Source organism: Oncorhynchus tshawytscha, linkage group LG13, assembly GCF_018296145.1.
Source record: "Oncorhynchus tshawytscha isolate Ot180627B linkage group LG13, Otsh_v2.0, whole genome shotgun sequence".
NCBI classification, from domain to species: domain Eukaryota; kingdom Metazoa; phylum Chordata; class Actinopteri; order Salmoniformes; family Salmonidae; genus Oncorhynchus; species Oncorhynchus tshawytscha.
In genome coordinates this window covers 52,828,695-52,852,590 of record NC_056441.1, presented here as the reverse complement: position 1 = coordinate 52,852,590, position 23,896 = coordinate 52,828,695, and the positions used below count along the sequence as shown (strand labels likewise).

General features: G+C 45.3%; 1 protein-coding gene across 1 annotated transcript in view; it reads right to left on the bottom strand.

The window, feature by feature from the left end:
• The window catches only part of LOC112265109 (leucine-rich repeat and fibronectin type III domain-containing protein 1-like protein), a 141,776-nt gene that overhangs the window by 14,249 nt on the left and 103,631 nt on the right, over positions 1-23,896 (bottom strand). Inside the window, exons 3-4 of the mRNA XM_024442155.2 lie at positions 6,021-7,394; positions 1,616-2,264 (exon numbers count right to left, since the gene is read on the bottom strand). Of these exons, the coding sequence (XP_024297923.1) occupies positions 1,706-2,264; positions 6,021-7,394 (1,933 nt within the window). The 3' untranslated portion in view covers positions 1,616-1,705. The remainder of the gene's footprint in view (positions 1-1,615; positions 2,265-6,020; positions 7,395-23,896) is intronic.

Below are 23,896 nucleotides of genomic sequence, written 5' to 3'. Positions count from 1 at the left end.
CATCTGTACAAAAACCCATAATTCGATCCCATATGGAATATGTTTTTTTTTGTCAATTATAGCCATGCAGCACACTGAACATCCCCTATGCTGTTTCATACTCGGAAATTGCGAGACACAACACCATGTCCTGTATAGTGAACAAAAGTCAATGCTTGAGCATCTCGGCCCTCACAGCTAACGTCCATTTGGAGAGCATAAGCTGGGGAGTTTTTGAGTCGTTCAGTCAGAGTTTCCTCTTTGTTTAACAGTGTTATCTGACAAAGGCATTGATGTGAATCCCACACATTGTTGTCACCATATCAATTGCGGCCGGCAGTATCAAGGTCTCTGCAGTCGTGTGTGGTTTCATAGCGTAGCAGGCCTAGCCGTTCACCGTGGGAATGATTCAAGTGCAACGGTCAAGTGCGGGCCTTTTCCCATGATCTGAGGGCACTCTCTGGTTGAATCTTTTAGATTTGAATAATTTTCATTTAGATTTTTAAGGTTAACCACATTACAATGATTTTGAGATACAAAGATGATATTATAATGTATCCTGAGAAAAAATAATAGTATGTATATGTCATACATATATATATGACAAAATCTTTTTTAGACATACTACTGTATTTTTTTCTCAGGACTTTTTGAAATTCTCCTGCAACCCAATTTTCATATCATGCCACCCCACATGGGGTCGCGGCCCCTAGTTTTGGAACCGCTGGCTTAGGTTAACATTACCAAGGGCATACCTGAACATACCCATAGGGGTTGCTATTACGCATGTGGCTGCCATTTGCCCTTTCTAACCTAACAAGGTTCTGACCCTTGTTTAAAAGGAACTTCCAGCTGCTAGTGACATAGCCTGTAGCTTGCCCTCCAAAAACGAATCAGAATAACACAAATGCCTTAGGAAGCCCCAAAGATGACTTCAAACCCTCGTTAGTACACTGAGTGTGCTAATATGCGGGATGACGTGATGTTGTTGGTGGGCGGCAGAGACACAGATGACAGTGTTTAAAAAACCACAGAGCTGTCCCGGGCCCAGCTCAGTTCATTTGTATTTGGAGAGCGCAGATGTAGAGGAGACTGTGCTATACTGCGGATATTAAACTTACAACAAACATCTCAGTGCCAGAGAAGTCAGCTATGATTGGTTTTCATGGAAACAGAGAGTGTGTGTGTGTGTGGGGGGGGGGGGAATCCCATCGGGCAGTGAGGGAGAGAGGAAGGAAGTAGAGAGAGGGGGGATGTGGAGCGAGTGAGCACAGCGTGCCGTCCTTTATGTGCTGTGTGATTTTATGATGATTGCCTATTCCCATCAGTCCTGGGGACTTGGCGTGGGGCACGAGCAAAGCCTGCCTGCAGTCATCGCTGAAGCTCAATAGGACTAGTTCACTGTACTATTTACTACGCTTCATTTAAAGAGGAAAATACTATACAGCAAAAGTACTGCACTTTGTCAAGACAAGCCCCTCGAAATAGACACTGCATGCAGATGCTCCTAGACTTATAGGACACACACACACACACACACATCTGTTACCTCTTACAGAAGCAGTCTGCAGAATTGTTAATGAATACAGATGAGCCCTGAGCACTTGCCCAGACTTGTCTGACAGGAATCACCCACCTTGGACACGAGATAATCCTTGGTAAGGCAGAGGGACCCCAGCACCAGGAAATAAAAAGGGGGCGGGGTGGGGAAGTCCCAGATCCTGTGTTATTGTGATATAGCATCCTCGTCCTTCACTGACTTCCCGTAGTCTGGGTTCAAGTCCACTACGGTGGTCCCTTTCAAGGGCCCTCCGAAGCCTCCTTCCGAGGCCTGATGGGGTCCCTCGTGCCCTACCCTGTCCACTGGGCCAGGAGGCATGGGCTTATTAGCCGAGCCTGAGGAGGAAGGGGGGATGGGAGGGCCTCCCCCGCCCGCCGCGTGGCCTCCGTTGGTCTGAGAGCACACGTTGCTGACATGTGCCGCCTTCTGCTTGTAATGGTTGCTGTGTAGCTTGTATTTCATGAGGAGGATGAAGATGAAGACAAGCACGGACGCCACTATGATACCGCCGATCACGATGATCATGGTTCCGCCCAGGAATTGGTCGTGGAGGGAGCGGCACTGACGGTACTCGCGCTCTGTGGTGAAAGCCACGCAGCCCACCAGGCGGGTGCCGGTTAGGGCCGTGACGCCATCGTCGTACACCGCCAGCACACACAGGTCATAATCCCGTTGAGTGGCCAAGTCACTGAGTAGGAAGAACTTATGAGACGCAGGGATCATCCTGAGAGAGAGAGAGAGAGAGAGAGAACAATGTTATTGACAGAGTGAACATTCTAGCAGTAATCCGAAAGCTTGTATGAAGGCAGTGATCTCAACAACCTATACTTTCAGAACCTGGAGATTACATTTAACCTTTACTACCCTGACCACACACTTTCATGCTCTCCTCTCATTCTGCACTCTCCATTGTCAGGTTTACTTTCTGTCTTACAAACACTAGACCACACATTGGCTAAGGTGTGTGAGTGTGTATGTGTGTGTCTGAGCACGTTCCTGCATGTGCGTGCGTGTCTGTGTGTGTGTCTGCTGCTACCCCGGTGGCTAGCGTGCCAAACTGCTCCATTTATCAACAGGGACATAGGGACCCGGGGGCTCCGAGGTGACGAAACATGGAGCGGAATTCCAATGCGCGACATGCCCAAGGGGTGACAGCGTGGGTGACAGTGTGTGCATTAAACATTTCTCCTCTAAACGCAGGCGCCAGCGGGGCCAACCTCTACGCTCACACGGCGGGATTCGTACTGTCTCAGAGTACCCTCCTCTGCCCTGCCTTATCCACAGGTTACACCTGCTGTTTCCATTAAACTGACTTACCGTTACTACGCTCTTGCCACCCTGTTTATCCCCTGTATTCTCCTTTACAAATTGCAATACATTTATGGAGCATGCAGAATATCTGCCACCCATAAAGTTAGTGTCATATTATGGTTTGGTGTTTAACTATGAAGTAAAAGTTTCATGATGAGATGTTACTTGTATTGTTACGTGTTATTACTTTCTATTTTATCTCTCTCTACAAGGGCCCGTAAGTAAGCATTTCACTGTTAGTCTCCGCCTGCTGTTTTTACGAGGCATGTGAAGAATAACATTAGATTTGATGTGAACAGAAAAACGTATTAACTCTCTGTACTGTAAATCGCTCTGGATAAGAGCGTATGCTAAATGATCAAAATGCTAAATGTACGTTTTCAATTCCGTGAACATTTCCTTGAACGAAAGAAAGGAAACGAGAAGATCAAACTACTAAGAAAGGTGGAATCTCACTAATTAGGGGGAATTGTCTTGATGTTGTTCTGCACACCCCGGAGCATATACGCTCATCATTAGTGGATGTTCTGGATGAGTGGAGGTCACTAGCCGCCCACAGACGGGTCTGGTCATTTCGTTAGTCCTCAGCCTAGCATGCAGTCTAGGTATAAAAAGGGAGGTCGCCCGGTTCAAAAAATAATAGGCCCCAATATACTGTATCTTCAGATGTGTCGACATCTATATCCTCTGGTGGGACTTTGAGGGACATGGAGGAGAAGGCTGGGTCCCCTACATGCAATGGGGAGGAGGTGGTGGGGATGGTGAGAGAGGAGCGGAAGCCGTCACTGATGTAGTCAGACCTGACCTTGCCATAACTCCTGTCACCAGTCTATCACATTAGAGATGGGAATATGGATGCTACAGGCAGGGGGCCAGGAGGGGTTAGGGGGACATGAAGGTGTGTGTGTGCGCGCGCGCGTGCGTGTGTTTACTCTTGCGCGCGCGTGTGTGATCATGGATGTGAGTGTGTGCTGAAATCTCCCTACCACATGCTGTCTATAATGGCTTTAACATAGGATAGTTCTCATCCTCTCATGTAAGACTGTCTCTGAAGAGGCCATACAAACATAAAGGCAATTAGGTAGGGATATCTGGAGTCAAAAGATGGACAGAGAGAGGGAACGAAAGGAAGAGAAAATAGAGAGTGCAGTCGACTTGATGTATGAAAGAAGAAAGAGACTGAGGAAAGCTGATACCGTCACAATCCTCTCCTGTTTTCAGCACAATGTTAATGTGTCTGAGAGGATATTAGCTGTCCTCAGCCACCGCGTCCCTTCATTAGCCTCTCCCTCCATCTCTGACCTCCCAAATTCAATACAACCGTCAGTCCACACAGAGCTGGACTCATGTGTGCCTAATTGATTAAAAAAACGCATACCGATTACTTTGCAGTGCCATAAACCAAAGGCCTCCATGTGCTTTTTTTGCATAATTAACAGCAAATTGCTTCTCCCACGTGTCTTTTTTTGTCTTCATCCATCCTCAGGGAAAGGCCGGAAGTTAATTAGGTACTAACAGGGCTGCTTCAACGGAGAATCACGCCACAGTGCAATGTTGAAGAGGGCCGTGGTGTAATATAAAAATAGAATCAATAGATTCATTTCTGTCTTTTAACGAATCTCTCCGTCTGTCCATTATAGACTTGTGGAATAATCCACTGTGTGAGTGCCGTGAAGTGCTTCAACAGAGAGGTGAATGGATCTGAGCTCGCTGGCTATTTTTGCCGTGGCGTAGGAAAAATACCCCCCCCCCCTTAAGACTTCTAATGTTGTACAGTACTCTCACTTCTAAATATCTTTAATAACATTAGCTGGTGCTGCAACACTCATGGGGATGTTTTCTACTGCACCTCCTATAAAAAATAATGAGCCACTGAACAGCGAATTTAAAGAGATCTTTGAAAGCTCAAGAGGAGAATATTGCCCTAGGAGAAGAAAGGGGTTCGCAGCCGACTCTGGGGGAATTTAATGGCCGCCGATTTCTCTGGTTTTCACATTGAGGAGAGAATTCTTTTTTTCTGTTAATGTTCCACTTGATTCTTAGCAGAGACAAACAGAGGGCTGTAGTGACTGTGGGAGTGACCCCCTTTTCTTCTCTGTGTAAATCGGTATGTTTCAGGTGTTTTATGCTCTCTGCAACAGTTCCATAAGAACAGATTATTTTCATTCCTAAAGTTGGGGTGAAGAGTTCAACTCAACTGTGCCTCATTCAAAATCAGTTATCAAACACTGCCTTCTGGAACGGATTGCACTTCACTGGGGTAATGTGTTTACATCAGTTTAACTCTGCACTGGGATTCCTTTGGGTGCTATAGAAAATATTAAATATTAAAATAATATTTCTCTCACTGAAGTTAATACCTCTATTGTCCACGGCTTACAAATAATCACAATCACTTAAAAGTCTGGACAGTATATTGTTATTTCTGATAGGAACAATACCGAATTACAAAAGCCAAACTCAACACTTTTCAAAACCTTTCCATGACACTTACAGTACGGGTGAGGCATTACAGTACGAGTGAGGCATTACAGTAAGAGTGAGGCATTGCAACCTTCAGTCCATTGTGCCATTGAATGCTTGGCCTTTGATACTTGGGAGTCAACCCACCTAATAAAACATCTGAATCTGATATCAGAAAGGTCAATATTGAACTGCATCTCCATCTCAGTTCTATGGAGATGATTGATGGCAACAAGTTATCTTCTTATAGGCTCTTCACTGCCAGACATATTATAGCTAATGGCTACTGCACAGTAATGCTATATAGGTTGGTGTGGCAATAGATGTCTGCATATTAAGTCATTCCAACACATTTTCTTCAGAACTTCTTTGTCGTTTTCCCTGCGGGCATCATGTTCTAGTGTTTCTGCAGTTCACTCTGTGACTTCTTTAGCGATGAGTTAAGTCCACTCATGTTTTCATCGGGCACTACATTCATTATCAACGTGATTCAGTGCCTCTCTAAACCAGGCTGTTAATGGGGATCAATTTGGAGGCTCATGAACTGTCGAAGAACAACAAGAGACCCACAGTATGCAATGCCACACGTGAAGACCACCTTCCACACAAAGATACCAGTTGGCTTTATAGGGATACCAATAACCCCCCCCCCCATAGAGATCATCTTATATGATCTTTTTGTAAAAGCATGTGGTTCCCAGCTCACCTGTATATGAGGATGTCGTCGGAGGAGCTGTTGTACTGGATCTGGTACATACGGACCCCCGGAATGTGGTCCTGAGGGGGCCATCGGATGGTGACCGAGGTCGAGCTCAGCTCTGACACACTGACCCTCTGATGGTCGGTGCGGGCGTGGCCCCCGCTGGCGTTGGACTTGATGGAGGTGGGGATGTCAGAGGGGCCAGGCTCGGGCTCCAGCTTGGGGTCAAAGTGTGGAGAGGGGTTAACCACCAGCTCCACGGGCGCCGTGGCCTCGCCGGCGGCGTTGGATGCGATGCATGTGAACTTCCCAGAGTCCTTCACAGTGGTGGTGAGGATGTCCAACGAGCCGTTCTCATAGCAGATGGTGCGAGACGTGTTCCCAATCAGCTTCCCCTCGGGGCTGACCCAATGCGTGGAAGGTTCTGGGTCGCCCACTGACTTACAGCGCAGGCTCACCTCCTGACCCTCCATCACAAACATCTTGGAGGTGTGCCGCGTGATCATGGGTGGCTCGCACACAAACTCCTCCTCACGGATGGTCCAGAAATACTTGCCGGCGAGCTCTCGGGGGGAGGCGCAGGTCTCCAGGTCGTCTTCCCTGGTTAGCCTCCTCAGCCACACTAGCTCACAGTTACAGTGCAGCGGGTTCCCACCAAAGCTCAGCACCAGGGATGTGAGTGGAGAACCTTTCAGCTTAGCGTACACTGGGATCCTCAGGAACAGGGGATCTGGAGGGATTTTCTTCAGCTTGTTGGAGGTCATGTCTAGACGCGCCAGCTTGTGCAGGTTGGAGAAGATGCCCTCGGGGACCATCTCTATGAGGTTGTGGTCCAGACTGAGGGTGTTGACACTGGCCAGCAGGCCAATGGTCTCCCAGGGAATGTTCACCAGGTTGTTGTAGGACAGGTCCAGGTCTTCTAGGGTCTCCAGGAAGTCCTGGAAGGCCCCCTCTGAGATGCTGTGCAGCTGGTTGTTGGCCAGGATCATGTGCCTGAGGTTGACCAGGCCCTGGAAATGGGTGTCGTCCAGCGTGGTGAGCCGGTTGGCGTCCAGGTGCAGGGCGTGCAGGTCCTGCAGGTCGGCGAAGGCATACGGCTTGATCTGGCTAATGGTATTGCGCGACAGCGTCAGGTGGATGAGGCTGCTCATGTTGGCAAAGTCACGGTGACGAAGGGTGGTTATGAAGTTGTCCATGAGGCGCAGCTCGGCAGTCTGCCGGTCAATGTTTGGCGGCACGAAGAGCAGGCCTGTCTTGGCGCAGAGAACAGTATAGGAGGGCATTAGGTTCTGGCAGGTGCAGCGCTTGGGGCACAGCATGGTGGCGACGGGCGCAGCGAGGAGGGCCAGGCACAGGAGCAGGTGCTCCATGGCTAGGCTCCTGGAAGACAAGGGGAAAGGCTGTTAGGATACAACAACAATGAAAACAGCATTGAAAAAAACAACAAATACAATGAAAACAACAACATTGTTGTCATTGTATTTGTTGTTTTGGGATGGATAGAAAGCTGTAAATATAACATATTTCTAAAATGAAATGCTTACATTTTTATCAGGGACCTGAAAACAGAGAATCTATTTAAATAAGGCAGATTTTTTTTCAAGAATAGATACAGTTCATTACAAATTTTGTTGCATTACAGCCTTTATTAAAATGGATTATATTGTTCTCATCAATCTACACACAATAGCCCATTATGACAAAAATAAAATAAATTCAAATGAACACTATCAGTCAAAAGTTTGGACACACCTTCTCATTCAAGGGTTTTTCTTTATTTTTACTATTTTATACATTTTAGAATAATATCGAAGACATCAAAACAATTAAATAACACATATGGAGTCATGTAGTAACCAAAAATGTGTTTAACAAAACAAAATATATTTTATATTTGCGATTCTTCAAAGTAGCCACCCTTTGCATTGATGACAGCTTTGCACACTTGTCACGTTCTGATCTTAGTTGGGGTGGGTTGTCTATGTTCGTTTTTCTATGTTGTGTTTTGCGTTTGGCCTGGTATGGTTCAATCAGAGGCACAGGCCAACTCCCTGTGCTTACTGTGGAGAGAGGTGGACCGGGCAGGCACCGTGTTATGCCGTGAGGCGCACGGTGTCCCCGGTGCGCAGGCATAGCCCGGTGCTCCTCGTATCAGCCGGGCTAGAGTGGGCATCGAGCCAGGTGCCATGAAGCCGGCTCAGTGCATCTGGTCTCCAGTGTGTCTCTTCGGGCCGGAGTACATGGTTCCAGCCCTACGCATGGTGTCCCCGGTTCGCCAGCACAGCCCAGTGCTGTCTATTCCACCTCGCCACACTGGCCTGGCTAGGTGGAGTATCCAGCCAGGTAGGGTTGTGCAGGCTCGGTGCTTGAGACCTCCAGTGCGTCTCCACGGTCCGGTCTATCCGGTGCCTCCTCCATGCACCAGGCCTCAGGTGGCAGCCCCCCGCACCAGGCTGTCTCTGTCTCCTCCCTACAGGTGCTCCCACCTGTCCAGCACTGCCAGAGTCTCCCGCCTGTCCTGAGCTGCCGGAGTCTCCCGCCTGTCCTAAGCTGCCGGAGTCTCCCGCCTGTCCTGAGCTGCCGGACTCTCCCGCCTGTCCTGAGCTGCCGGACTCTCCCGCCTGTCCTGAGCTGCCGGACTCTCCCGCTTGTCCTGAGCTGCCGGACTCTCCCGCCTGTCCTGAGCTGCCGGAGTCTCCCGCCTGTCCTGAGCTGCCGGAGTCTCCCGCCTGTCCTGAGCTGCCGGAGTCTCCCGCCTGTCCTGAGCTGCCGGAGTCTCCCGCCTGTCCTGAGCTGCCGGAGTCTCCCGCCTGTCCTGAGCTGCCGGAGTCTCCCGCCTGTCCTGAGCTGCCGGAGTCTCCCGCCTGTCCTGAGCTGCCGGAGCCGCCCGCTAGTCAGGAGCTGCCAGAGCCGCCGGCCTGTCAGGGCTGGGAGCCGCCGGCCAGTCCGGTGCTGCTGGAATCTCCCGTCCATTCGGGACCCGTTGCTAGTATTCCCAGTCCAAGGTCGGCGGCGAGGGTCGCTGCTCGAAAGGCGCCACGGAGGTGGGTTAAGAGGCGCGGAAAGACTATGGTGGAGTGGGGTCCACGTCCCGCGCAGGGCGGACAGACATCCACCCAGACCCTCTCCTATAGGTTCAGGTTTTGCGGCCGGAGTGGTACTGTCACGTTCTGACCTTAGTTTTTTTGTTTTGTCTTTGTTTTCGGTTGGTCAGGGAGTTGGGGTGGATTGTCTATATTTGTTTTTCTATGTTGTGTTTTGCATTTGGTCTGGTATGGTTCTCAATCAGAGGCAGGTGTCGTTAGTTGTCTCTGATTGAGAATCATACTTAGGTAGCCTTTTCCCACCTGTGTTTGGTGGGTGATTGTTTTCTGTCTTTGTATGTCACCAGACAGGACTGTTTCGTTTCAGTGTTCTGTGTTTTAATAAATTCATCATGAACACGTACCACGCTGCGCATTTGTCCTCCGATCCTTGCTACTCCTCAGAAGAGGAGGAAGACGAACGTTACAACACTCTTGGCATTCTGTCAACCAGCTTCATGAGGTAGTCACCTGGAATGCATTTCAATTAAAAAAGGTGTGCCTTGTTAAAAGTTCATTTGTGGAATGTATTTCCTTCTTAATGCGATTGAGCCAATCAGTTGTGTTGTGACAAGGTAGGGATGGTATACAGAAGATAGCCTTATTTGGCAAAAGACCAAGTCCATATTATGTCAAGAACAGCTCAAATAAGCAAAGAGGAACGACAGTCCATCATTACTTTAGCAAATGAAGGTCATTCAATCCGGAAAATTTCAAGAACTTTGGAAGTTTCTTCAAGTGCAGTTACATCAGCCATCAAGCGCTATGATGAAACTGGCTCTCATGAGGAACGACATAGGAAAGGAAGAACCAGAGTTACCATTAGAGTTAACTGCACCTCAGATTGCAGCCCAAATAAATGCTTCACAGAGTTCAAGTAACAGACACATCTCAACATCAACTGCTCAGAGGAGACTGTGTGAATCAGGCCTTGATGGTCGATTTTTTTAAACAAAAAAACACTACTAAAGGACACCAATAAGAGAAAGAGACTTGCCTGGGCTAAGAAACACGAGCAATGGACATTAGACCTGGGAAAGTTGTCCTTTGGTCTGATGTGTCCACATTTGAGATTTTTGGTTCCAACCGCCATGTCTTTGTGAGACTAAAGGTAGCTGAATGGATGATCTCCGCATGTGTGGTTCCCATCGTGAAGCATGGAGGAGGAGGTGTGATGGTGTGTGGATGCTTGCCGGTGACACTATCAGTGATTTATTTAGAATTCAAGGCACACTTAACCAGCATGGCCACCACAGCATTCTGCAGTTATACGCCATCCCATCTGGTTTACACTTAGTCCCACAATCATTTGTTTTTCAACAGGACAATGATCTAACACACTATTTGACCAAGGAGGAGAGTGATGGAGTGCTGCATCAGATGCCCTGGCCTCCACAATCACCCGACCTCAACCCAATTGAGATGGTTTGGGACGAGTTGGAGTGTAGAGTGTAGGAAAAGCAGCCAACAAGTGCTCAGCATATGTAGGAACTCCTTCGCGACTGTTAGAAAAGCATTCCAGATGAAGCTGGTTGAGAGAATGCCAAGAGTGTGTGAAAAGCTGTCATCAAGGGAAAGGGTGGCTACTTTGAAGAATCTCAATTAAAACAAAATATTTGTATATGTTGAGCACTTTATGGTTACTACATGACTCCATATATGTTATTTTATAGTGTTGATGTCTTCACTATAATTCTACAATGTAGAAAATAGTAAAAAATAAAGAAAAACCCTTGAATGAGTAGGTGTGTCCAACCTTTTGACTTGTACTGTATATTAAAACCCCTCGTAAATATCACAATTACCTAAGTAATCAGACCCTTTACTCAGTACTTCATTGAAGCACCTTTGGCAGCGATTACAGCCTCAAGCCTTCTTGGGTATGACGCTGCAAGCTTGGCACACCTGTGTTTGGGGAGTTTCTGACATTCTTCTCAGCAGCTCCTCTCAAGGTATTTCTGTTTTTCATCTTTGTCATTACGGGGTATTGTGTGTAGATTGATGAGGAAAAATGTATTTAATCCATTTTAGAATAAGGATGTAACGTAACAAAATGTGGAAAAAGGTAAGGGTTCTGAATACTTTCCGAATGCACTGTACCTAAGTCCATTCCCAGACCTGTTCCCTAAAGGTGTGCTTGGATATGAAAACATGCACGCTTTACTACAGTTTAGTCAGAACGTCATGATGTGAATTTGTTGCAGGTTCGCCAAGATAACGGGGATATCTGTGGAGGCTACAGAAAGAGAAGATATCAATGCTGCTCCCTTGACACCACACTTCATTCTACCACACCCCACCACTTCAAACCATTATGACACCCCATCTGTCTATAACACACACTCAAATAGAATTTCACAAGGCAATCCTTTATGTAAATATTCAGAAATGCTCCAGAATAGCTAATGGATATCTGTTACGAGATCCTTTTGTTTATTGTTTGTGCACACCATTCCATTCTCATAACGTTTACATAGAAATGCATGAACGTAATTATTTCCCACTGCCAGGGAACCCACTCTGAATATCAATGCTCTAACTGCAGGGATATGAAAGAGATGGACTTTCAAGCGGGGAAGAGGAGGTGGGAGAAGGTGGAGAAAACATGGATGTGTAGTTACGGCTCTCTGCCAGGTGGGGGAGATATCGAGCCACACAGGTGGTATATCAGTAGGGACTGAGAGAGGAGTGCTGCTCTCTGCTCTGCTAAGGCGAGCCAGATATCAGAGGCAGAGAAAAAGACAGTGCAGTGTCTCGGTGACACGCCCAGGCAGTGCTAAGCTCCCTGCTCTCCGTTATAGGGAGGATGAGAAGTAACAGCACCCCCGGAGAGAGAGCCATTACCTCTCGACAACTAACTAAGAAAAACGCAATGGGAAAAGGTACCGATGTCAATGTATGTCAGTGGTGGACTATTTCATGCAGGCGCATTAGCTATAGGCCTATCAGTGGAGGCTCCTGAGGGGGCTAATAATAATGGCTGGAATGGAGTCAATGGAGTTGTATCAACCACATGGAAACCACGTGTTTGATGTGTTTGATACCATTCCGTTGACTCCATTCCAGCCATTATTATGATCCATCCTGCCTGCAGAAGCTTCAACTGAGGCCTAGGTACTCGACTTAACAGTAAAGTATGATTGAGTCATGGCATTCATATCAATGAGTAGTCAAGTGCAATTTACATACAGTACCTACACAGCACATTCTTCGGTGTTAAATCAACACTGTGCGTGTTAAATTTAATACTGGTCCGGTGTCTATACAGGTCCACACTTAAATGAACACACTGCTTAGTGTAAAGCCTTATTTGCATATTTCCCAGAGTGCCTTTTGAGTGAATATTAGAGTTACCACCCATGACTATTTGTTAGTGACAGAGACATGGTTGTTGCATTCATCCTTTTTTCAATCACGTGGCCTTCACCAAGTGGGATCCTAAGCGAATACAGTAGGTTATAATTAACATGAATTTTGTTAACACAATAGATAAAGCCTTATTTTGAGGGCCTAGTTTGTCATTATATGCAAAAATAGATTAGAAATATGCATGTGTGGCCAGGGAGGGTCTGGCTGACTTCATTACAATACAATACAATATCCTTTGTCCATTAGTTACAGTGAACAACAAAATGTGTCCTCTGCTCCATCCTCACTCCTTTACTGGGTATATACAATGAGTGTACAAAACATTAGGAACCCTAACCCTTCCTATTATTGAGTTGCACCCGTTTTTGCCCTCAGAACCACCTCAATTCGTCGGGGCACGGTGTCGAAAGCGTTCCACAGGGATGCTGGCCATGTTGACTCCATTGCCTCTCACCTTTGTGTTAAGTTGGCTGGATGTCCTTTGGGTGGTGGACCATTCTTGATAATCACGGGATACTGTTGAGTGAAAAGCCTAGCAGCGTTGCAGTTCTTGACACAAACCGGTGCGCCTGGCACCTACTACCATACCCCGTTCAAAGGCACTTAAATATTTTGCCTTGCCAATTCACACTCTGAATGGCACACATACACAATCCATGTCTCAATTGTCTCTGCCTTAAAACTCCTTCTTTAACCTGTCTCCTCCCCTTCACTGATTGAAGTGAATTTTACGAGTGACATCAATAAGGGATCATATAGTAGCCGTCACCTGGATTCAACTGGTCAGTCGATGTCATGGTGTTTTGTACATATAACCTTTTTTAGTAAGGTTCTTTAAACTCCTCCAAAGAACCAAAGTTTCTGTGTAGAAAAATACCACATATTTTCTCAGAGTGTATAGACTGTATAAAAATGAAAACATTCAAAACGTAGCCTACAGTGCAAAACTTGAAAGAACTTGTGGTTCTCACAGTCAAACGAAATGATACAATGTATCACAATGTATCACGTGTGCACCAGTGTGCTCGGTAATTCCAAAATAAAATATTTAGGGTCATATGACATCTGCTCTGCAGGGCTTCCCACTACCATGGGCTTCCCACTACCATGAGATGTATATATTTAATGTATTGCATGAATGGGGATTACAGCCCTTCCGAAAATACATTTAAATCGTGTTTTAATTCGATTTTGTCCACCCTGCTCCGTGTATTCCATTTTAAATCTGGCTCCCAGTGCAGCTTTACTTCCGGGCCATTATGATGGATCTGGCAGCTCCTTCTCTGTACATACCTAGCTGCAACCTGCAGTCAGAATGACTGCCGGGATGGGAAGACTAAGGTACGAGACTACCTAAATCATCAAAACTGAATCAAAATTGTACCCATTCAGTAACGGGTACAATAAGTCTAACTAACAGATTGGATTAGTTTAGAAAAATGAATGTTATTTATATTTGAGTTGCATAAGATGCATAAATCTATCAATGTACATGCAAAAACTGAGACATTGAAACAAACAATGCATCTACAATAGAGCATGCTGGGAAATATGATAGATGGGTGTGGTTTTGGTTTAACACTGGGGTTCTTTTACACCAATGAGTGATAATAGAACACCTGAATCAACACTAGAAATGTTGCATTGCAAAATCAACAGTAGGTAACACTGTCCAATTTGTTGTGTAGTCGATTCTGTCGCTGCATGCATCTACAGTAAGTGTCCTTAAAAAATGCACACAGTAGCACATCACGTGTAGTTTGTTAATAGTATATGGAATCCATCATTATTTAGTCTCTTGACGCTCTGGTTGGCTCTTATTGTAAGTATAAGTATTGTTTGTGGGAAAATAGCTTAACATGAGTGTTTTCAAGGGATTTCAATACTTTAATGATGTTGCTATATGTGAATTACATAAGATGGCATAATTTTTAGTAAAACTGCATCAGCTCAGTACGTCTGGGCAGAGACAAGCAAAGATAGACGTGATTCTCATATGGTACGTATTGTTTCAATCCATTCTCCAGCACTGGAACACACAGGATTGAGCAGCCATCAATATTTTAGTGAAGGAATACTTGAGTGCTTGACAGAGGGAGCAGAGTGGGTAACCTCTTGCCCTGTTAGGCATTTAATAAGAGACTAATACGGTCAAGGGTAAATATACAGTATAGAATCTGTCAAATGGCTGTCTTACAATCACTGCATTATGTAAGGAACAAGTTGTTTATGACATGTTTCTACTGCGTGTTTCTTGGGTGGCCGGTAGCTTAGGGTCATTGTAAATACGAATTTCTTCTGACTTGCCTAGTTAAACAAAGGTTAAATAAAATAAAATTCACTATGTAAGGAGGGCTGGTAATACATGCTAACTGATAAAGATGCACGTGAAAAGGTGGTTAAAAGGGGAGGATGGGGTATGAATACAGAGTACAGCGACTCATCACCCGCAGCCGTTGTTAACAGTGGGATTTCCATATCAATGAAAATAAGAAAGGCGAGGTTGTCAGAACATGGAGTAGAGTGGTGGGTGGAAGATTGACAGTTAATAGAAGTGTTCTGACAATCTAACAGCCACAGCTGTTTAGAGGACATCCTGCTGTTCAAACGGGCTTCCTTTTTCATCAACACTAATCAACGCAATCTCAAAGAAGAGGAAGGGATTGTGTGTGTGTGTGTGTGTGTGTGTGTGTGTGTGTGTGTGTGTGTGTGTGTGTGTGTGTGCACAAATGAAAAACGGAGAGAGGAGCAGTAAGGTAGAGAGAATCTGAGTGAGCTAGAAAGAAAGAGAGAGCGGGATAAAGAGAGACAAAGAGACAGCTAAAAGGAGGCAGACAGCTAAAAGAGAGTGAGATGAAACGAGTGTAGCGAAAGCAGACACCTCCACCATCCACTCCACTCCTCAGCACAATATATCTTGTCTGAGAGTGTATTAGCCATCCACAGCCCTGCATCTTCCCTCCTCCAAAGAGAAAGGGGGAGATGGAGAGATCGCTCGTGCCACCCAATCCCCCCCCGACCTAAAAGCATCCCTCACCCAGTGCCTGATGGAAAAGAGGGCAAGCGGCCCACAAAAACAAAGGCAAAGCGCTATCCCTGGGCTCAGCGTGTGGGTACAATCACCTCTGTGATCAGCATTGTAAATATGAGTAAGTAGGGCAGCTGCACTTGAACAACAAGGGCCTGCAGCCCGCGGTGTTCTCTCCCTGTCCCCCTGGGACACAGACTGCTGTCACGGGGGCTTACAGGAGCAACCGGAGCAGACAAGTCACTGAGCCTGGCTTAACCAACCAACGCTCTCACTGAATGCCTCTGCTTGCCTGCCTGGCTGGCATGCAAAGGGCGGGCGGGGTTCACGTCCATACACAACCCTCATGGCACACACACACACACACACACAAACACACACACACCCCTTCCATTAACCCCCTCCATTATGAGCCAGAACCTGTGACACAAATCAGCTGTGTTATCTGGACATCCTCAGCAGGAGAGTAATTTGCATGCTATCTCCTAACGACAGGGAAAGTGATCAAGAGGATCAAGCTGATTGGTCAATACTACAGTAGAGTTTGGCTGGGGAGGGTCATAAAGGTCCCCCCTCCATGACTTAATTACCTGGCTTCCTAGGGAAAGCTGGGAAGAGAAACTGTGACTAATTGCAGCCTGATGCCTTTAAAGAGGAGATGGGGAGGGTAATGTTCTTGCTGTGCTGGCAGGCCAATTGATTTTTATTGTAACAGGCGTTCTCCAAAGCTCCTGCCATTCCTGTGTGGTTGTAATTTTTTGTCCATGGAGATTTTATTAACCTATTATTAATTTTGAAATGGTATTTATTGGTGATGCATTGCAGCTGCGATAGCTGTCGCCATGTATTTGTTAATCATTATTAAAGGTTTGAGCCACTCTTGCACAGTAATTTTCCCCACGCTATGTGCCTTGAATGGAAGTCCACCTGGACCGAACGGAATGTCCTAGACATTTTATAATCATCACTTTCCATTGTGCGCCACCAACCTGTAATTGCTAAGTGCAAATTGAAAGCGAGATATTAATGAATGGAGAGCATACCTATTTTTTTGTTGATGGGAAACATTTGCTTTTGTTGTTTTGTTTCTTCCTCCTTGCTGTTGGCCGTAAATGTAATTGCCCATTTTGATTTGCATAAGCATCCCTTCCGTGGGATTTTGCATGGCGGAGTAATTTTTGTTCCATTTCCTTTTGAAAACATTTTCTGTGCGAACATGGTGGCACAGTGGTTGAACTCTCCCAAGGGGCTTGTTCAGTGGGACAGATGCTACATTACTGGAATCTATGTCCTCTGCAAGCTCACCGGAGACTTCTTAAGAAACCTATTAAGTAAACAATGGTTATGCTGGAGGTTATAGTGGGTGTACCGTGTACGTGGAAAACGCTTCTATTAACCATCTCCAATACACTTCAATACATTGGATAGTGGATAAGCCTGTATCTTACACATTTACTATAGTCAAAACATTTTCATTTAATAATTAAGACAACCATCCACCCACACACATACATACTGTACAATAGATCTATACGTCTTCACCATAAACACTAAGACATACATGTACATCCTGCATGGGAACATTGAACTTGAACTTTGAACACCTTCATGCAAACATGAATTGAACATACAAGGGTTGCAAAGCTACCGATAATTTGCCAAAGTTATCGGAATCTTCTGCAATTTTGATAATTAACAGAAACTCTATGGCTTCTATGGTAACTTTTAAAGTTATACTTGAATAAAATAAAAACAAATGTATACACATATATCTCACATTTTTTATATCTGTGTCCATATTGTCAGTGTTTCTCGTAGATAGACCATATGGTTCAAGAGAAAATAGCCTAATTAGTGGAAATCAACAATTACATAATTTTCAATTAACTCCGCAAGTCTTCCAATTACGTTTTTTTCATAATTGTCACCAGTCTGATGCCAAAACATTGAAAACAAATACCTATTGACATAGTAAAATAAATAAAAGTGTGTAAAAATATCTACACTGAGTTTACAAAACATTAGGAACATGAGATAGACTGGCCAGGTGAATCCAGGTGAAAGCTTACTGATGTTACCTCTTGAAGCTAGGTGCCACTATTTTTATGTTTGGAAAAATAACATTCCCAAAGTAAACAGCCTATTTCTCAGGACCAGATGCTAGAATATGCATATAATTGACAGCTTAGGATAGAAAACACACTAAAGTTTCCAAAACTGTAAAAAGATTGTCTGTGAGTATAACAGAACTGATATTGCAGGCGAAAGCCTGAGAAAAATCCAATCAGGAAGTGACTCTTATTTTGAAACCCCTGTCTTTCTATGCATCCCTATTGCCCATTGAAAGGGATATCAACCAGATTCCTTTTTCTATGGCTTCCCTAAGGTGTCAACAGCCTTTAGACATAGTTTCATTGTGTAAGTGGACAGGTGGGGGCTCTCAGAGTGATTTGTGCGCAAAAGAGAGAGGCGGCCATTGTTCCTCCCGGTCCTAGTGAAAAGCCAACTGTCCCGGTTGATATGTTATCAAATAAATATTTGAAAAACACCTTGAGGATTGATTATAAAACATGTTTGACATGTTTCTGTGTACATTATGGATATAATTTGGAATTTTTGTCTGCGTTGTTGTGACCGTTCTTTCCGGTGGATTCCTGAGCATAACGCACCAAGCTAACGGAGGTATTTGGATAGAAAAAATATCTTCATGGAACAAAAGGAACATTTGTCTAACTGGGAGTCTCGTGAAGGAAAACATCCGAAGATCATCAAAGGTAAACGATTAATTTGATTGCTTTTCTGATTTTCGTGACCAAGTTACCTGATGCTAGGTGTACTTATTGTTTTGTTGTGCTATTGATAAACTTACACAAACGCTTGTATTGCTTTCGCTGTAAAGCATAATATCAAAATCCGAGACGACAGGGTGATTAACAAAAGGCTAAGCTGTGTTTCGCTATATTTCACTTGTGATTTCATGAATATTAATATTTTCTAGTAATATTATTTGCGCTATGCTATTCAGCATTGCTGATGACAAATATACCGGATCCGGGATGGGTGGTTCTAAGAGGTTGTTAACCTTTTGCAACAAGCAAACCCGTATCCGGGAGCGTAATCATAGCCTCAAATGCATTAGCATAACGCAACGGACATAAATACCCCTATAAACTTTTCCTATTCATGAAAATCACAAATGAAATAAATATATTCAAACACAAGCTTAGCCTTTTGTTAACAACACTGTCATCTCAGATTTTCAAAATATGCGTTACAGCCAACGCTAGACAAGCATTTGTGTAAGTTTATCATGGCATAATGCTATGCTAGGCTCTGCTGGCAGTAGGCAACATTTTCACGAAAATAAGAAAAGCAACCAAATTAAATAATTTACCTTTGAAGAACTCCAGATGCTTTCACTCAGGAGACTCCCAGTTAGATAGCAAATGTTCCTTTTTTCCAAAAATATTATTTTTGTAGGCGAAATAGCTCCCGTTTGTTCATCATGCTTGGCTGAGAAATCGACCCTAAAATGCTACAACTATAACGGCAAACCTTTTTGAAAATGTTCTCCATAATATCGACAGAAACACGGCAAACGTTGTTTAGGATCCATCCTCAAGGTGTTTTTAACAAATATATTCGATAATATATCCGTAGAGGCAGTTGGTTTTTCATAAGAAGCGATTGGAAAAATGGCTACCTCAGTATTTTACGCAAGGTTTTCTGCGGGAGACACCATGTGACCACATATGGTCCCTTACAGCCATTCTTCAAGGGAAATGCCTAAAAAGACGTCAGAATGCTGTAAACACCTTAGGGAAAAAGTGGATAATGTAAGCTCATTCGTAGCTCATTCACAGCCATATAAGGAGTCATTGGCATGAGGCGGTTTCAAAAAATGCGGCACTTCCTGGTTGGATTTTTATCTGGGTTTCGGCTGTAACATCAGTTCTGTGGCACTCACAGACAATATCCTTGCAGTTTTGGAAACGTCAGGGTGTCTTCTTTCCAAAGCTGTCAATTATATGCATAGTCGAGCATCTTTTCGTGACAAAATATCTTGTTTAAAACGGGAACGTTTTTCATCCAAAAATTAAAATGGCGCCCCCTAAATCCAACTTGTTAAATCCACTTAAATCAGTGTAGATGAAGGGGAGGAGACAGGTTAAACAATGATTTTTTAAACCTTGAGACAATTGAGACATGGATTGTGTATGTGTGACATTCAGAGGGTGAATGGGCAAGACAAAAGATTTAAGTGCCTTTGAACGGGGTATGATAGTAGGTGCCAGGCGCCCCGGTTTGAGTGTGTCAAGAACTGCAACTCTGGTGGATTTTTCATGCTCAACAGTTTTATCGTGTGTATCAAGAATGGTCCACCAACCAAAGGAAATCCATCCAACTTAACACAACTGTGAAAATCATTGGAGTCAACTCTTTCGACACCTTGTAGAGTCCATGCCTCGGCGAATTGAGGTTGTTCTGAGGAAAACTCAGTTTGTTTTGTAGACTCAGTGTATAAAGGATATTTCATGCTGAAACACTCATATTAAACCCCAATGGTATCGAACAAGTTGATGGTTTATACACTACTCAAAAAAATAAAGGGAACACTAAAATGACACATCCTAGATCTGAATGAATGAAATATTCTTTACATAGTTTAATTAATGTGCTGACAACAAACTCACACACAAATTATCAATGGAAATCAAATTTATCAACCCATGGAGGTCTGGATTTGGAGTCACACTCAAAATCAAAGTGGAAAACCACACTACAGGCTGATCCAACTTTGATGTAATGTCCTTAAAACAAGTCAAAATGAGGCTCAGTAGTGTGTGTGGCCTCCACGTGCCTGTATGACCTCCCTACAATGCCTGGGCATGCTCCTGATGAGGTGGCGGATGGTCTCCTGAGGGATCTCCTCCCAGACCTGGACTAAAGCATCTGCCAACTCCTGGACAGTCTGTGGTGCAATGTGGCATTGGTGGATGGAGCGAGACATGATGTCCCAGATGTGCTCAATTGGATTCAGGTCTGGGGAACGGGCGGGCCAGTCCATAGCATCAATGCCTTCCTCTTGCAGGAACTGCTGACACACTCCAGCCACATGATGTCTAGCATTGTCTTGCATTAGGAGGAACCCAGGGCCAACCGCACCAGCATATGGTCTCACAAGGGGTCTGAGGATCTCATCTCGGTACCTAATGGCAGTCAGGCAAATGGAGGTCTATGCGGCCCCCAAAGAAATGCCACCCCACAACATGACTGACCCACTGCCAAACCGGTCATGCTGGAGGATGTTGCAGGCAGAAGAACATTCTCCACAGCGTCTCCAGACTCTGTCACGTCTGTCACATGTGCTCAGTGTGAACCTGCTTTCATCTGTGAAGAGCACAGGGCGCCAGTGGCGAATTTGCCAATCTTGGTGTTCTCTGGCAAATGCCAAACGTCCTGCACGGTGTTGGGCTGTAAGCACAACCCCCACCTGTGGACGTCGGGCCCTCATAACACACTCATGGAGTCTGTTTCTGACCGTTTGAGCAGACGCATGCACATTAGTGGCCTGCTGGAGGTCATTTTGCAGGGCTCTGGCAGTGCTCCTCCTGCTCCTCCTTGCACAAAGGCGGAGGTAGCGGTCCTGCTGCTGGGTTGTTGCCCTCCTACGGCCTCCTCCACGTCTCCTGATGTACTGGCCTGTCTCCTGGTAGCGCCTCCATGCTCTGGACACTACGCTGACAGACACAGCAAACCTTCTTGCCACAGCTCGCATTGATGTGCCATCCTGGATGAGCTGCACTACCTGAGCCACATGTGTGGGTTGTAGACTCCGTCTCATGCTACCACTAGAGTGAAAGCACCGCCAGCATTCAAATGTGACCAAAACGTCATTCAGGAACATGAGAAGTGGTCTGTGGTCACCACCTGCAGAACCACTCCTTTATTGAGGGTGTCTTGCTAATTGCCTGTAATTTCCACCTGTTGTATATTCCATTTGCACAACAGCATGTGACATTTATTTTCAATTAGTGTTGACTCCTAATTGGACAGTTTGATTTCATAGAAGTGTGATTGACTTGGAGTTACATTGTGTTGTTTAAGTGTTCCCTTTGTTTTTTCGAGCAGTGTATTTAGGATGTTTTACAGCTTTGTCATTCTATTTAATTATTTAATTGGTACATATGATAAGGCCACACAGAAGGTAAGAGATAATTGCAGATACCTGTGCTAATCTGAGGTACCCAAAATGGCCATTATGTCATCTTACACAATTCAAAATAAAACTTGAAAGTTACCAAAATTCTGGTAGTTTACTGGTAAACGTAGAAAGTTTCCAGTAATATACCCTCCCTCTGCAACCCTATACCAATCACACATCTCTACACACACAAACACTCACGCAACCAGGCAGCATTACAACAATGTTCAGGGAACACAGTGCTCTATTGGGCCTGTCGTGTTTGATTTCCAATGCAGTGATGGGGGAATTCACCTCCACAGCACCATAAATTAACACAGCAGCGAGTTCCTGGCCTGCAACACATAACCAGGCAGAGCAGACGCTATAACACAGGCCATTCTGTAGCAGATCTCCCCCACAGCCATAACACATACAACGGGAGGTGCTAGGTGGTGGCGGATGGTAGCCAGGCGACAAGTCTGACAGCACACGAGAGAGTGCCAACTAGTTGACAGAAACTTCAACCCTGTCTCCCTTTAAGACAATGGCAAGATCGCTGGCGGAGTGCCTCCGCCACTCTGATTACGCAAGCAGGCAAATGCACCCCACCTCCTCTCTCCTTTCCACGCTCCATCCATCCCCCAGCCTTCACTCCCATCACGGGACACCCTCCACTCCCGAATCAGATTGGCAACTGTTGGCGATGGTTAATAGGATTGTGTTGCTGAGGTGAAGCAGCAACATGGCAATCCACTCCCAGTGCCAAAACAATTAATGGCATTAGAGCTCGTAATTAGCCCATGATCCCTCTGTCATACACTTTAACAGCACTGGCCTTTCCCTAAGTAAGCTGTAGATACGCCCGCTCCCTCCCTCTACCTCCCTTCATCTCTCTCCATTTCCCTCACCCCCTCCATCACCCGCCCCTCTCCCTGTCCTCTACCCTGACTGTCAAAGCAACATGATGTATTCAGGGGGCGAACTGCAGGGCTGTGGCACAAACTAATGCAAATACATACAGGCAAGCAGGCACACACGTACCAGTATGCACCCATGCACATACACACTAACTACACCCAGACAAAGCCACCATGACAGTGGCTGCGAGCTGCTCTGTCTCTTGTGACATTAAAGGCTGTCAAAGTTTACACGTTAACTAGGGCTGGGAATTGCCAGGGACCTCACAATATATGACGATACTTAGGTGCCGATACAATATGTATTGCGATTCTCACAATTCTATATGTACTGAGATTCAATACTACGATTTTATTTCAATTCGATGTTCCAAACATATCGCTCTCCATATGTCTGCTTCAGAGGGACAAGAGGGAGAGAGAGCCATGAGAAAACAAGTTTGATCAGTCCTGGAAATAAAAGTGCTGAAAACAAATTGGCCCCCTATTTAAAAAGAAGATGGAGAACCGCTTTGAAGGGACACTGCGATATTGTCAAAACGATACGATATATCGTCAAAAATAACATCCCAATATGTAACTGTATAGATCCCCCCCCCATCACTAATGTGCAAAGTGCCTCCCGCCCATTAGAAACCAAACTCCAGGCTCTGTCAAACAAGTCTTCTGCTAAACGTGAGCCTCCTTTTCAAAGACGTCGGCCAGAAGAACCCTCTATACACTCTTCTTAGCTGTGTAGACCTCCGCTGCGGTGACGCAGGTCTTGCTGCTGTTGTTGTTGATGTTGATGGGATAGTGGTGGTGAGGACCGGAGACCTGATGTGCTCATGGAAACCAGGCTCTGCCTCCAGGACAAAAGGCAGCCGGGGTTGTAGTCCACACCTGCCTGGCATGAAATAACAGAGTTGCACGTCTATCTCCACTGGGCTATGATTACTGCTACCAATTATGACACTATATAATGGTGGTAAGATAATAGCACATTGGTAAAAATCAAGCCTCGTATCTTGAACTACACAACATTGCATTTGAGCTGTATTTCATCTCATGCATCATCATTCTGTAGCAGTGTGAGCATATTCTGTACAGGTTGGCAGGCAGTCTTTGCCGGAACACTCACCAATCATCAGTTATGGAAGTCAACAGGAAGAGGATTGGATTAATACTCTGGGAATGTGGCCATGACAGCTGGGTGAACACCCTGGCTCACTAAAGAAGCGCCATGGGATCTTTATGACCCCAGAATATATCAGGACATTGGTTTTGAAGGCACACCCGTCACCAGCTATGATGCCCTT